The 15,308-nt window shown below is 29.8% G+C and overlaps 1 protein-coding gene across 1 annotated transcript in view; it reads right to left on the reverse strand.

Moving 5' to 3' along the window:
- The window catches only part of LOC129960408 (forkhead box protein P1-like), a 308,702-nt gene that overhangs the window by 9,914 nt on the left and 283,480 nt on the right, over nt 1-15,308 (reverse strand). Inside the window, exons 8-13 of the mRNA XM_056073826.1 lie at nt 12,677-12,845; nt 10,863-11,112; nt 4,728-4,799; nt 4,516-4,592; nt 3,014-3,115; nt 360-490 (exon numbers count right to left, since the gene is read on the reverse strand). Of these exons, the coding sequence (XP_055929801.1) occupies nt 360-490; nt 3,014-3,115; nt 4,516-4,592; nt 4,728-4,799; nt 10,863-11,112; nt 12,677-12,845 (801 nt within the window). The remainder of the gene's footprint in view (nt 1-359; nt 491-3,013; nt 3,116-4,515; nt 4,593-4,727; nt 4,800-10,862; nt 11,113-12,676; nt 12,846-15,308) is intronic.

The following is a 15,308-nucleotide window of genomic DNA, read 5'->3' on the forward strand; positions in this document are numbered from 1 at the left end:
AAATTTTCTGGGGCGTCCACGACTCAAATGACGTCGGTTGACAAACTCACAGTCATCTACCATCCAGAACGAGCCAAAGTCATCCTCATATCGCACAAAACACTTATGGAGGGACAGGTTTGTGCGTATTGCATTCTGTGCAGAAAGAAGGTGGTGGGAGAGAGGGACCATTCAGATGTGTGAAAGGATGCAAACATAAATGCAGGACCAGGAAAGGCAGCCAACACAAAAATGTTTAGATATTGAAAGGAATGGCAGGAAAGGAAGTGAGAGGGAGAGAAAGAGAAAAAAAGAGTGTTATTTGACGGTGCAAGAATGACACACAACATAAACAATATCCACTGTACACATAAACATACCCAATGCGTTCCTGCAATCGCTGCGGTCTGCGTTTGTAGAATTCGATTTCATCCACCGTCCACACTGCACCTTTTATATTCTCTACTCGCATAAAACATTTGTGCAAGCTGAGGTTGTGTCGTACTGCATTCTAACAACAAGAGACATCTTCTTTTACTATAAGTTCGATACTAGTATACATAGTAAACTCTTTCAGCATTATGAGATGCGTTTTCCGACGATCGTCTTTTTAGCTGTGGAGCTGAACATTTCTGCAGTAGACCGAGGAAAATTACTTCTCAAGAGTTGTTTTTTCATTAATGTGAAAAAAGGTGCAGTACGTCTTTAAAAGTAATAGATTTATTTAGGTTTTGTTGCTGTGGGATCAGAAACCATCATTTTTACCAATAACCAACATATTTTATTGAATAAAAGCTGGAAATAATATTGAGCTGGTAATTTTCTATTGATATTTTAAGAAGTAGCTTGAAAGAAATTCTTTGGGTTCGGAATTTAGTAAGATGAGCATAATTTGTTTCATCAAACATTATAGAAACATTTGAATTACCTGAAATATTTATCTTTCAAAAAAATAAATAATCAAAAGCAAAAAACACTCTTTAAACTTCCTTTTTTTCCCTAAACATTTTTTATTCATTTCTCTATTCTTCCCGATCTATATGTCCATGGTTCTATTTTGCTATTTGCTAAAATAGCTAGAACTGTTGCTGTATTTAGTTATATTTACGTTGTAAGTAGACTATGAGAATGGAATACAAATAGTGGTTTACCGTAAAACTAATAAAAACCAAAATGCGATGTTGATAGTTAACAGTTCTTGAATTCTTCTATAATAAACGATTCAGTTTAATCCAATTATTTTGTAATAGTTTTGCAGTATCTAAACGTTGCGTGCCTTTTCAGATCCACAAATGTCAATTTTAACGCCGTTTAATGATATGAATTTATGCTCAGTAAATGCTATGATCAGGAACAAGGAATATCTCAAACATTTTCAGTGATGTATTGAAATTATATAATTCCAGCTGATATGTTTGATTTATACTGCAATTGTTACTCTTTATTAGCATGAACTCTAATATGATGCCAGTCCAAAGCTTTCAAGTTAATGTGAATGAAATACCCATTCAACTTATGCATATTGCTTTAGATTTTTGATGGCAAATATATACCTATAAGCCAAAACATTATGACTGCAAATCAGATGTAAAATATCAAAAATTGTTTTACACCAAATCGTTACCAAAAATAATTTTATAGCCAGTGGAATTGAAGTTGATAGGATGAAAAACGACACTATGATCTTAGTTAAATTACTCCACTGCAAAATATTCAGTTTTAAAAAACAAATTTCTGAATAAAGTTCTATATTTATGGCAAAAATCGTTTCATTTAACGCCGATTTTTTTATGAAAGACGCTCAGAAACACGTACTACCTCATTAACCGATCTGCATAATCTCAACATAAATTGTTACTGATTGTTATTAATCGCAGGCGTATAATAAACATCGTTTTTGTTATGTTGTTATACACCTGTGAATTTACATGCAAATGCATTTTTCACGACATACTATATGCCGGAATAACGGAAATACGTAGTCCTTAACAGAATTTCATTTCTTACACCAAAAGTAAGAAGAAGAAATATTTCAGTAGGATTGTGCACAATATTTCAGAATAGAAATAACTGAATTTCTTTCCAATAGAACCGAACTGAAAAAACTCCTGTAAGGGGGAAAAAAATTGTACATAGTAATTTTAAGTTTCAACTCTCAATGATGAGAATTTTCTTGCGTTTCAGTGTTGATTCTAAAGTAAGTAAGGATAAAATGTTTCGAGGGCATCAGTTTACAAAATTACAGATTGTCATGCTATGTTCCGTAGCACAAAACAGATGGAAATAATGCTAATTTTAAGATACCGTTTCTTAAAATCGCTTTATTGTCGAGACGTGACAGTCATAATGTTTTGGCAAATTGTTGTTTCTAGATATATGTCGATAATAAATAAACAAATACGAATATATTCTTCAAACCTCGATTATTTAACTTCGAAAGTGGGCATGTGTGTGAATATTTAATTTATATAGTTGTAAAAGTAAAGCAGTCGCATACGTAAAGCAAAATTACAAAATTTAGAACTTAAAAAAAAAGGGCGGCAAAAATTTGTTTCCCCTCCTTTTACCTTTTTGAATCTGTTTGATTCCTATTCTGCCACACTTTTTAAATTTAACAGATTATTAGTCTAAATTTTATGTATTAAGATCCATGTAGTTAAGAAATTTATCTCCTGAAAATAATAACTATTTAGGAACTAAGAATAAAATTTTTTTTAAAAAAAAGAAGAAAAAAAAAAAAAAAAAAAAAAGAAAAGAAAGATAAAATGTGATTTCTACAAGAAAAGTTGAAATTGATTTATAATTAAAAATTCATTTTCTGATTAATATTTATATTGTGAATCTTTTTTTTCTTTGTTTCAATTGAAATCATACTTAGGACTTTGTAAATTAAGTTCCCACACAGAAATCCAGTAAAATTTGCTTTATACAACTTTAAAAAAAATAAGGAAATCAATTCCGAATTGTGGAATAATCGAGATTTGATAAAGATATTGAGTTTGTATTAAACCTAAATCTGTAAGGAATACAGTACCTTCCACGTTGCTGCATTTCTTCGGAAGTAACAAAACGTGTTCTGGAACCAATTGTAAATTTCATTTAAAGTTAGCTGCCTTTCTGGAGATTCAATAATGGCCTGCGATGAAATAATAAAAAAATTATTACATTTATAATGATAAAAAATGTATACACAATTTAAATGCGACAGGTGTCGTTTAGCAATTGTTTAATTTTTGAGTCAACTGCTTTGGGGTCATTTCAAGTATGGGGATAGAAAGTTAATTATCCAGGGCTCAAGTCCCAGGTATCGGATGATATACTAATAAGTTTAGCTAAAAATGGCTTTTTTTCCCAATAGGGATCAATAAGTAGGTGAGATGTCTGAGGTTTGCTATAGTAGGACTAACAGAATAGATTGATTAGCGATTGGATGCGGCCAGTCATTTAAATTCACCAGTGAAGACATGATAAGGATTTCATAAGTCAGCTGTTAGCTATAAGAGGTACTCATACCCCAAGGGATACGCACAGAGGGGTATGAATACCTTTCGGAACATCCCAAAATTTTCAGATTTGAAAAATAAATAGTAATGACAAAAAAAAAAAAAAAAAAAAAAAAAAAACCGATCGAATTTATAAGAGGTATACAATTAAGATTTTTACCATTGCTTTACAACGGCTTGATTTCAAGTTGCATTCTGTGGTAGTGACTTGGATAAGTTACCTATTAATCTTTTGTGTATTTGTTACCGTGAAAGACCGAAATAAGAGAATGTAAACATTCTTCCATGTGTATCAATATTCTTATCCGGTAAATGTTGGACATTCACCGAAATGGCAACTACGTAAATGCTGACATTCACTGGAGGAAGTCGACATTTACCAGATATCGGTCTTTCACTGTAATACATTCCAAGCCATTCCATGCCAAGCCTGGATTGAATGATATATTCTCCATATTTTTTTGATATGTAGATCGAATTTAAGTGAGTAGATAACTTGATAATGTTATTGTAAATTTTAAAAAGTAAAATACAGATTTCAATTGAATGCCATAGCATAAGCCATCTGAACTGAAGTGATCAATGAGATAAAAATTATCAATTTTTCTAAAAGATATTTTGAAAATATGTAACGCATCTTAGTGAATTTAGGTTTAGTCGAAACCTAAAGGGTAATTAAAGCTGTCTCTCTATAATCCGGAATTTCGCAAATCCGGCCTTCCAAAGTGTTAAAGGAAAAACACGTCACTATATGTTAATTGATGTGTGTTATCTTGGTACGACGTAAGCAATAGGCTGCTGGTAAAATTTGAATTTTATTTTGTAATATTTATTGTATATAATTTTATATATTTTGGGCAATAAGACATATATTGCTATTAAATGGCATTTTTACGTGCACCTTGACATTAACGACAACTTCGATTAACATCTGCTGGTTTACTGAGATGACTGTATATTGTTAACAATAAAATGAGTTAAAAAACATATTTTTACTAAATGAATTCAAAATGACTTTTATTGAATTATTTACCTGTCTAATAAGAGAGGCATAAGTGAATGGAGGACGGACATCTGCATTCTTGTAAAATTCCCGGTTTCTGGTGATTTCTGAAATGTAGAAGGTTTTTATAAATTGTTACAAAACAAAATAATTCATAAATAACTTTTTGTTTATAAACGTTAATTACAAAGAGGTTGGTGTTTATTTCTTTTACTCAAAATTTTTTCATTAATCTTAGTTACCTTCCGTGATATCTAAGTTGACTCTTTCTGCCGCCCTTCTTCGAACAGGAGGTTCTGGATATCCATGCGGATCTGTAAAACACATTTCGATATAAATTCATATTTTTCTTTACTATTCCAAGAAAACTATAAAGATATTTACAGCCTTTGACGAGGTTCAGGATGTTTGAATCAAAATGGGTTTTAAATCTTGATCCACTTAATTGGAAATCCTCTAGTCTCATGTATTTCATTAAAAGTGTAAAAGGGAAGGCGAAATTGCATATCATAAACATGAAATTTTTTTAAAAAATTGCATAATATTGTAGAATTTCGGGAGATTTGATTCACTTGTAAGACAATTCTATTATAAAAATTTATTTTTGAGCTAATGAGGAAGAATTTTTTATATTTTGAGTGTTAATTAAATGTCAAGAAAGATAACATAACAACAAGGAAGATAAGATGACATTCAACAGCAGCGGATTAGTTCTGAAAATATTGGTTTTCAAGAGACAACGAGAGTGTACATACATCCATATTACTATCAATCAGTTTTTATAAGGAATTGATAAAAAATTTTCAAACAAATATAGTGCATACAATTAAAAAAAAAAAAAGGCTAATATAATTTTTGGGATGATACGTGAATTGAAAATCATACAAAAAATTAAACATAAATAGTTGTATGCTATAGATATCCATAGATTTTATTGAAACTCTGCTTATGAATAGAAGATTTCATGATAATACATAAAATGGAGTTAATGAAAGGTTTCGTGACAATTATTGAAATCATTAATTAATGGAAGGTTAATTGTCAGATTAATTTCTTTTTAGCGCTGTCATTCTAACAGAACTGAATTACTCATTTATTTTAAATCATTTTATTTACTTCCCAAGCTATGCCTTTCACAGTGCTTGGTTAAATGTTGTATTATTCTTCAATAATTAATAAGTAATAGAAAATAATCATGATTGGAAATTTTTCAGATATTTTCTACTGCCTATAATTTTTTAAAAAAAATATGAAAATTTAAAAAAAAACATTATTTGGTCCAAATAATATTTCTATTTTAATCAAAAATATTCGATCAAAATTCGATAAAAATTCCTTGTTGGAAAGCCCAATCGCAAAACGTTTTTTTATTGTTTAATTCAGAACATTTTTGAGTTAATGTATTCATTGACAAACATAACTCCAAATTCAAGAAAGTCGGAAACACAGAAATTCGTCAAAGTCGGTTTTTTAACGATTAAAATATTTTTTCTCAGTACGTTTTGTATAGGAGGAAATAAAAAGTCAGTGACCAGTTACTACATTATTCAAAGAAGAATATCGCCCTTTATTCTGCCATGATGGAGTTTCTAAAACTAATAGAAATCTAAAATGACCACGACATCTCTGGTAATGCATAGAAGCTGTGTGTTTGTAACATAAAGCTATTTGCTATTTTGTTTATTCGGTTGGAAAGGGCGCATTAGACTTGATGGAGCAGGTTCTTGACTTACTCTCACATACGCGCATTCAAGAATCCCATATTGTTGTATGTGTAAGGGGTCCACTTGCCTTCGAGTAAGCTGGCAACATGGCCAGTCCATTATTGAATACCACTCGAAGTTCCCATTCTACACTGAGCTGAGTACTATTTAACATATATAATTTCACCACATACAACCAAAGTTCAATGGAATCTGGACTGCAAAGCCTAATATAATCTAAAATCAACATTTAATACATGAATAACATATTAAAGATACACTATTGTCGTTTAAATTTAACTCAGTAGAAGACTAGGGTAAGAAAAAATGACGCAGAAGTAATATAATGGGTGAATTTTTGTGATGATGAAAAAAAAAAAAAACTTTAAGAAAATTGAACATCATTGTTACCTAATTAACTACCTATCGTTAAACTGGGAAATTTCAAATGGTTTTCAGAAGTCATAAAATTACTAATTTTTGATTTTCTGCATACATTAGAAACAACTTAATCGGGCATTGTACTTATGAAGCTTTATTTTTATAAAATTTCAACCTTTTCACATACAATGATGAGTCTGGCTCGTACATAAAATTGCTGAATTTTTAAATCCGCAATTAAGTGAAAGTATTAAGTAATTTAAAATGGAAAAATTCACTTCAAAATTCAGTTCAGTATATCAAATGCCATTATATTATTGTAGGAATCGAAATAGTAATAAGTATCCCAAATAGGATGAGTCATCTAATTAGGAAGTAAATTCGTAGGTTAAGGGATTAATAATTAATTATAGTCCTGAACGAGCAGTCACAGTCTTCTTTAATCCTTTTCTAGTCTAACTTCTTGTTTATTTGAAAAAAAAAAATTATGTATAAAATTTTTCATCACGATTATTAATCCCGGATCATGTTGCCATCTATGAATGTGCAAGTGCAATATAAGTAGGAGTGATTACATATGTTGAGTGTTAAAATCAGATTACTGACCCCTCATGCAAAACGGAAAAGGTAAAAAATCTGGGAAAATTCATACCACTTTGTGATAAATATTTTAACTGAATGACGAATATCTGTTTTAAAAACCATAAATGTCATAAATTTTTTTTGGGTGTGTGTGTGTGTGTGTGTGTGTGTGAGCAAGTTGAAAAAAAAAAAAAAAAAAAAAAATATGTCCGCACAAGCTTTTGTATCAGGAAATTTTTTTAATGTAAATTTAGTTTTTTTTTTTTAACTAAGGTAATTATTTAGGCTTATTTTTATATTTTTATAGAATTATTTGTTATTAAAACTTAAAAAAATATTTTTTGCTAATGCTACTGATCCTGATTCAATAGCAATAAGGAGCGTAAAACTAATTTCAGTTATTCTTTATAACTTAAATTTCCTTCAATCTTTTGCAGTAAATTTAGAGTAATTTCAGTTATTTATAGCATCGTAATTTATGCGATGAGAAAGTAAAGAATCTTCCCACTTTTAAAAATAAAAATTAGTTTTAATTTTATTCAATAGATGGCGAGACGAGGTCAGTTCCTCTCTTTCTCTCTTTATTTTGTAATACATGAAAAACCGAAAATTAATCATTTCTCCAGTCATGTTTTTTTTTCAGTTCTTGGAATTTATTTATTCATTGTGAAATTTTCGAGTAATGAATATCTAACTCTTTCGAATCCAAATAATAATACAAGGGGCGGAGGATTGCTTTTAATCTTTGTAATTATTGCTAAGCTCAACAGATGGCGCCCTAAGATCAGAGTTCGCTATTTTCTAGGGTTGAAGCATCCAAAGGCAATTAATTATTCTTTTTAAATAAATCATGTTAACAAACAATTTCTTTTCGTATCTTCTATGTAAAAAGCAGAATTATTCTTTACGATGCTATTCGTACAATGATTTAACATAGATGCTACATTTATCAAAATTGCAAGCATTAAGATGTAGAATATTCTATTATTATAAGTGATTTGAAAAATAGTTTCGAAAAAATTAAAGTAGCTGAATACATATGAGAAATTATTAACTAGGAACCTATTTAAATCCACTACTTAGTGCTGAAATATTTCGAATTTTTTTGTGAATTTGAAAAAAATAAATTTATTGCACATTATATATAGAGATACGATTACTGTCGATGGTATTAGCATAGTAAGAAAATTACGAAACCCTTATCATTCAATTGAAAAAATTTCAAATCAAGTAACAAAATTCAATACATTATATTAACAAAAACAGTAATCTCATAATAACGGCGGGGGGAGGGGTATCAGAAAAAAAAAAGTGAAACATATCCAAGTTTTTTAATGGAATTTTAAATATATATATTTTTTAATATATAACTTTTTATAAAACGTTCTGAATAGTATAAAATTTTTCCTAGCCTCAAACAATCACAATTTTTCGAACAATCTGTATGAGGTTATAAATCTGCATGTGTCTCCGAAAAAAAATATCATATGCAATTACTATACAGCCAACTGCAGAGGCATAGCAAGGATAGTAGACGCCCAGTTTCATCTTTTGTTCCTTAAAATGTCTAAAAGACAGGGAATTTGAATTATAATGACTGCAAAATTGAAATGAAATTCTGTTATCAAATTAAAACCACGGGAAGTGGTGTTTCCAAATCTTTTCCGCGTTCTCTCCAATAAAATTCTTATCTTCCTTCCCCTACATAAATTTGTGGATCTTGGGTAAGGCCGCGAATTCTTTGAATAGCAATGACAAACAATTGCCACAAATTATAGATCTTTGGTGTGCATTTAACACGACTTTTTTTCCGACTAACTGAAATCAAAATTCAACACGGAACTACAGTTGTAGTTACAAAATCATGTATTAAATTTTATTGATTTAAGTCATTGCATTTACAATGTACAAATGTAAGGCTAACAAAGGGTAAACTCTTTAAGAGATTTGTTTCAAAATTTGATAAGAATCTACATTTTAGTTGTTGAAATGTGTACCAAACTATCTACCTAGTTCTTTACGTTTTGGAGCTATAAAGTTCATTGTAATTGAACAGCCAGACAGATACTTTCCGTGAATGGATTTTGTTCAAAATTTGATAACAATCTGCATTTTAGATGTTAAAATGTGCACCAAACTTTATCTACCTAGCTCTTTGCGTTTTGGAGTTGTTCATTGTAATCGAACAATCTGACAAATATTTCTGTGAATGGATTTTTTTCAAAATTTGATAACAAAATAAATTGATATACAAAAATTTGGTATACCAAACAAAAATTTGATATACCAAATTTCATTTGGCTAGCTCAAAGCTTTTTTTATTTATCACTTTCACAGACAGACAGACGGACAGACAAACAAATATTATGTCAAAAATGTGTTTTCAAACTCAGAGAGGTGTGAAACGTGGAGATTCGTCCAAATCTCGAGTTTGAATTTTTTGACGATTACAATACCTTGTCTATATTTCATATACGAGAAAGTAAAAAGGACCAATTTTAAGTTGACGTGAGAAAATATTTTATGATGCGAATTTTATCAAGTGAATTAAAAATCATTTAGTTGGAAAACATATTTTAAGAAGTGTGAAAATCTCCTTTGGAATTCATATATAAAAGAAAGTAATCGTTATTAAACATAACTTTAAAAATGGAAAAAAAATGCATAAAAAATGGAAGTAATAGTGAAATGAGTTTGATTTTCATTACTAGATTTAAATATGGTACTACAGCGAAACTTAAAAACATATTTGTAAGTATTTGTTAAAATTAGACAAAAAAGGTAATTAAAGTTAAATTGAGATATATTTTTTTTAATGTTAAAGTTGAAAAATCAATCTTTTGAAATAAGATAATTTTAAATTAACTGTAATTTTAGTTGAGCCAATTGACCTTCGATTTTGAAAATTGGATATCGCTGTAGCCTCATTATTGATCTTCAAAATTGAATTATTGTCTCGTGCTAAGACATAATTGCAAGTATACGCATTGGTAACTGACAAATGATGGTTCGCGATTGGTTCATCTTTTCTTCATAGACCTGCAAAAGTTGAGTGAAAAGAATTTCAACGAACGGTTTGGCTCACGAATGTATTCACGCTTTTATATGCATGGCGTTTATAACAGAATGTGGCCAAAGGAAAATCAATGTCTGGCCGTGATTGATTTAGGTAGTGCATATTATGAGGCTTCTTTTTTAATAAGCTGGTCAATTTAATTCCAAATTTTTAACTTAAAGTAAAATGAATTGTTAACGTATCGATTTTTTTTATTTTTATTACTTTAGGAAAATACTTATGTTTTTATGTAATTATCATGACTTATTGTGTACAAACACAGATTCCTTATAGTCATATTATTTAAACAAACTCTTGGTGTAAATAAATATTGTTATATCCAAGTGAACGTAATTACGCAAGAAACTAATTAAATTTGATAAAGTGTTACTATTTCGCTAATATTTTAGAATTAATAGAATTTTTACAAATCTAATTACTTAGCAACTAGACTAATAACATTTTTTAAATCAATATGTCTGAGGCTCTCCTCAGTCCACTGCTTAATCAGACATCTGTCATTGTATCTGGTACAGAATTTGTGCCATTTGTAAAGTAAAGGCTTCTCGAAATCACACAGATCATGGAATGTTGCTCTTTAGAGGCGCATACAGAACTGGCAACAATACGAAGTTTGTCCTTTCTGTGAGACTTACCAGACATCGAGTGATGGTATCCTTTGTCGCTGAGCCGGCGCCGTATGGGTCCTGTAGAGGAAGGTTGAAGCAAAGGCTGGCTGAGAGGTGGCAGAAGTCTTGATGGAATGTTTAGTATAGATGATGACATGCTGGACATCGAGAGCGGCATTTGGTTACATGGAGGAAGCAAGTTCAGTGGAGGGGATGGATGAAGAGGCTTAGAGGAAGGAAGCTTGCAGTTGTTAGTGTTCTTATTAGTCGGATTACCCTGTGACAAAGAAATGACATAAAAGTTCATACGCGGATTGAATTCCATCTGTTTCAGTCTAGCTGTTAATATTATTCATCAAATATAGAAGCAAACAAACTAGACAACTGGAATTTTCTAGCATATTAAATGAACAACAGTTACAAACTAGATTAGAATGGTATCAGCTAAGAATTAATTATTATTTCTGTTATTTAAATTAGAACTTCCTAAATATCTTACATTCTTGGCGACTTTTCGGCTGCAAAAAGGTAAGTGAATACCTACGAATTGATGGAATATTTTTTTTGCAATTTCCCAATATTTTCGCTTTTGGCATTTCCAGACATTATCCTGTTTAGTTCTCAATCAATAATTTAATGAAAATTAGTTGATTTCGAATCGAACATACTCGAATAAATTGTTTTTTTAATAGGACGAGATGTTCAATAATTGGTTCGTTACCTGCATCTCGCACTTGGATGTGCAATATCATATACATTTTTACTAATTAATATTTTTTCAGTTCCTAGACGTATTTGAGTTTATAGTGGAATTCTGGATGATTTAATAAAAAATGTAGGGAAAATTTTATTGAAATATAAAATAAAGTCTGTATCAACCATTTTGTAAATATAGTTGAACATCTATCTATATAATGAACATGACGATTCCTAGAAAAGAATTCGATATATAGAAATTTTAATATACAGAAACAGATATTACAAATTTTTCATCACTTTCTTACTAAAAAATATGTATAGTTAATTCCCTAGTGTTAAAGAAGATTCAAAAGGTTTAAATTAGCAAATTAATTTATTAAAAAATTACAAATATGATTTTTCCAAACTGATGCCATACTTGTCGAAATTTCATACTTTATCCTATTTATTTATTTTGCATTCCACTTTACACGACTTAAGATGAATTTCTACTTAACGGGTTTCGTTTTGGGACCATAATCTTTCCAAGAAATCTAAAGCTAAACTGAATTTAAAGAAAAAATCTCGTTTTATGTTCAGAAGAAAAATTTAGAATAAGATACTATGTTTCACTGGCAAGGGTTTGTTGCTTTTTCGTAAATGATTTCTGAGCATCTACAATGCAGAAAGAATCGGCGAGACAATTTTTTTTCTTATTGAATTTATTTTCCTATGAATGAAATCGATGGTAAATTTTTGACTATAAGATGTATATATTTTTTATGAAGGATGTACATTGAAATTTGAATTGCCTCGTATATTAACACGGTTTGATACAATTTTTGAGAAAAGGGTTTTATTATGTCTATGAGCTGCTTTTAATTTAATGCATTTCCCCTAATTTATATAAGACAACTTCTAGTTTTATCATAAAAACGCAACAGAATAATTAAATTAATGATTAAGTTACTATCATAATATGATAATTTATGTAATATTGTCGCAGCAGTTTTTGTAAAAAATATATTCCTTTTATTCCTCAAAATTCAGCAATGCAATTAAGATTTTCTAAGTGAAATTATTTCTTTAAGAATCAGTAATAGATTGTAAAAATTAGGTTTGGTAGTTTTTGTTAACGATTGTATTCAATCAATTACGCCTACCATTTCCAAATTTCCAGATGCTGAAGTTTTCATGTGCAAATGTTCCATCATAGCTTGAAGCCGATTTTTCTCTTTGTCCAGTTGAATCTCCAACTGTGACACCACTTGCATCTGAACACGAGCTTGAGCTGTGCTTCTGTCATCCAACTGGTGTTCTAAATTCATGTGCCTACAGAAAAAGAACACAGAAGGGGAAAAAATTATGCCTAATTTTTTTATGATTCATATGAGAGAAAAACACATCTGTATTATAAACATTGAATATTGTCTCCGATGAAGTCTTTCATTGAGTTCTTGCAACTTTATTTAAATAGATCAAGTAAAATTTATTAATTTACAAACCTGTTGCTTATTATCTATATTGTACCATCTCAGAAAGCATGCCCGAGTAATATATTCTTAAAATGCCTTATGCAAACAATAAAACGCTTTCCAACGTGATATTAATTATTTCAGTTCACTGCTCATGATGGCAGTACTAAAATTTCTTAAAAGCGTTCACTTAAAGAAAATATGATGAAACAATTTTGAAAACAAGAAAGCGATTAAAAATTGTTGATAGCGCATTTATCGTACTTTTTAATTAATCATTTTAATTGAATTGGACAATATGCATCTTAATTTATTTGTGAATTTTGTGGGCCATTTCGTTACGACTACCCAAACAAGAATGAAACTGAAACTATCTGAAGATTATGTATTCATATCAGATGGCTGCATATAGACAATAATACTAAAGTTGTGTTCGGAATTATATAGAAGACTTAAAAGATAATAAATCTGCCATTTTTCTAAAATATGTTCCAGCACAAATTGGCTTGATATATTGCAATTTGATATCAGATGCAGGATTCCGAGTTAAGGCCACGCTATTGAAGTGAGAGCGAAGCAAATGAAGTATGCACACTATTAATTAAAGCCCATCGCCATTTTTACAGATTCTTGATGCTACAAAGATGAGGAAACTCTTTTATACGATGAACAGTGATAATATGCTTAAAATACAAAAAAATTCATAGTAGCCTCAGTAGCAATATCCAACACAGCTCCTCATAATAAGAATCTTAATCTTTAATGTATAGGTTTGCATAGCTGATATCGCCAAGATTACAAACAAGTCAAAGACAAAGTCTCAATGTAATGGGTAAACTTTAACAGCAGGCGATTTCTAGAATTTGGATTTGACTACGGGTCTTGATTTATTTCACCAAAGGTCCGGGTATGAATTGGTTCATTTTTCAGTGTTATCAATTAAACAGAATTAGTCTGATTTGGTCCAGTATAATCTTGAATTAATGCCTGTTGCATACTATTTCAATCCAGCAAATAATTTTTCATCATTCTTGTAGTAAAAAGTCTAAAGTTATTACAGTCTAAAGGCAATATGAAAGGGGGTTATTATCACAGAGGCTGACAGCCAAAGTTTTCATAAATTTTTAAACAATGAGACATAGCAGAACATGAGACTGCTAAAAGGGATCAAGTCAATAGAAAAAGAAAAACGAGTTAATATATTCTTGTTTTAAAATTTCACTACTGTAACAGAAATATATCAATATATTGGCAGTACCTATTATATATTAATAATACATTCATATATATGATTTTTGTTAACGAGATGATATTTTGAGAAGAATTCATTCGTGTACTTTCTTTGTACTTTCATTAATTCTTTGTACTTTTCTTTTGACTTGGATAACTTCAAGCAATATACCGATGATATATATGAATTTTACTGTCTCAAACCTCATTAAACTATCAGGGAGAAAAATGGGTTTCAATTTCGTTACAACTACCAAGTTATATTTTGATTTGAATATATTGGTTTGGTGAGTAGGTAAATTGTTGGATGTGGTATCTAAATGAGTTCGTCCTCCAACCAAAGAAAATTCAAGTTGGCTATTCAAAACGAAAAGAGTTTGTAGTGTAAATAAATCGAGTTTTCTTTTCAAAGATTAATTTCTTAAGTGAACCAAATCTTTTTTATTCCATTACTATTGCTTAAAAATACTTGGTGATGACGGGTTCGAATCAGCAAAATACATTTATACATATATGGTCTATGTTCATTAATCTCGTTATATTTCAGACATTCACCATTTGGTCTTAAATGGTTTGATATTTATGGAGAGTTTATTACGTTCAGATAAATGAAAGTCATTATCAAAAATTTACAAATTTCAAAATAGAATCTAAAACTGTGAAATTCTGAATGGAAAATGAAGTGAAATGCTTATGCTTAGTATATTATCTTTTCACTTCAATGAAAACTCATTTTTAACAGCTAGAATTTTAACACTGCTCCTAGAAGCGGGAAGATTATCAGTCAGAAGGGATGAACAAATGTGGGAGAAAATAACGAATGGTAATTAAGTTTTCAATGGAAAATTCTTTGATAGATCTCGTAAAATTTAAATCGATTAAAATTTTAATTTGCATTTTAAAATGTTTAAATCAAATAATATGCCTACGGTTTTTGACTTATTTCAGAAAAATATGAAACACATTTTCATTTATATTAATTCTAGAAATGTCATATATTACCCGATTTATGATTTCAATACTCAATAAATAATTCATTTTTAAGATGTAAGTGATACTCAATAACAGAAAAAGTTCTTTTTAAAAAAAA

Source organism: Argiope bruennichi, chromosome X2 (genome assembly GCF_947563725.1).
Source record: "Argiope bruennichi chromosome X2, qqArgBrue1.1, whole genome shotgun sequence".
In the NCBI taxonomy this organism is placed as follows: domain Eukaryota; kingdom Metazoa; phylum Arthropoda; class Arachnida; order Araneae; family Araneidae; genus Argiope; species Argiope bruennichi.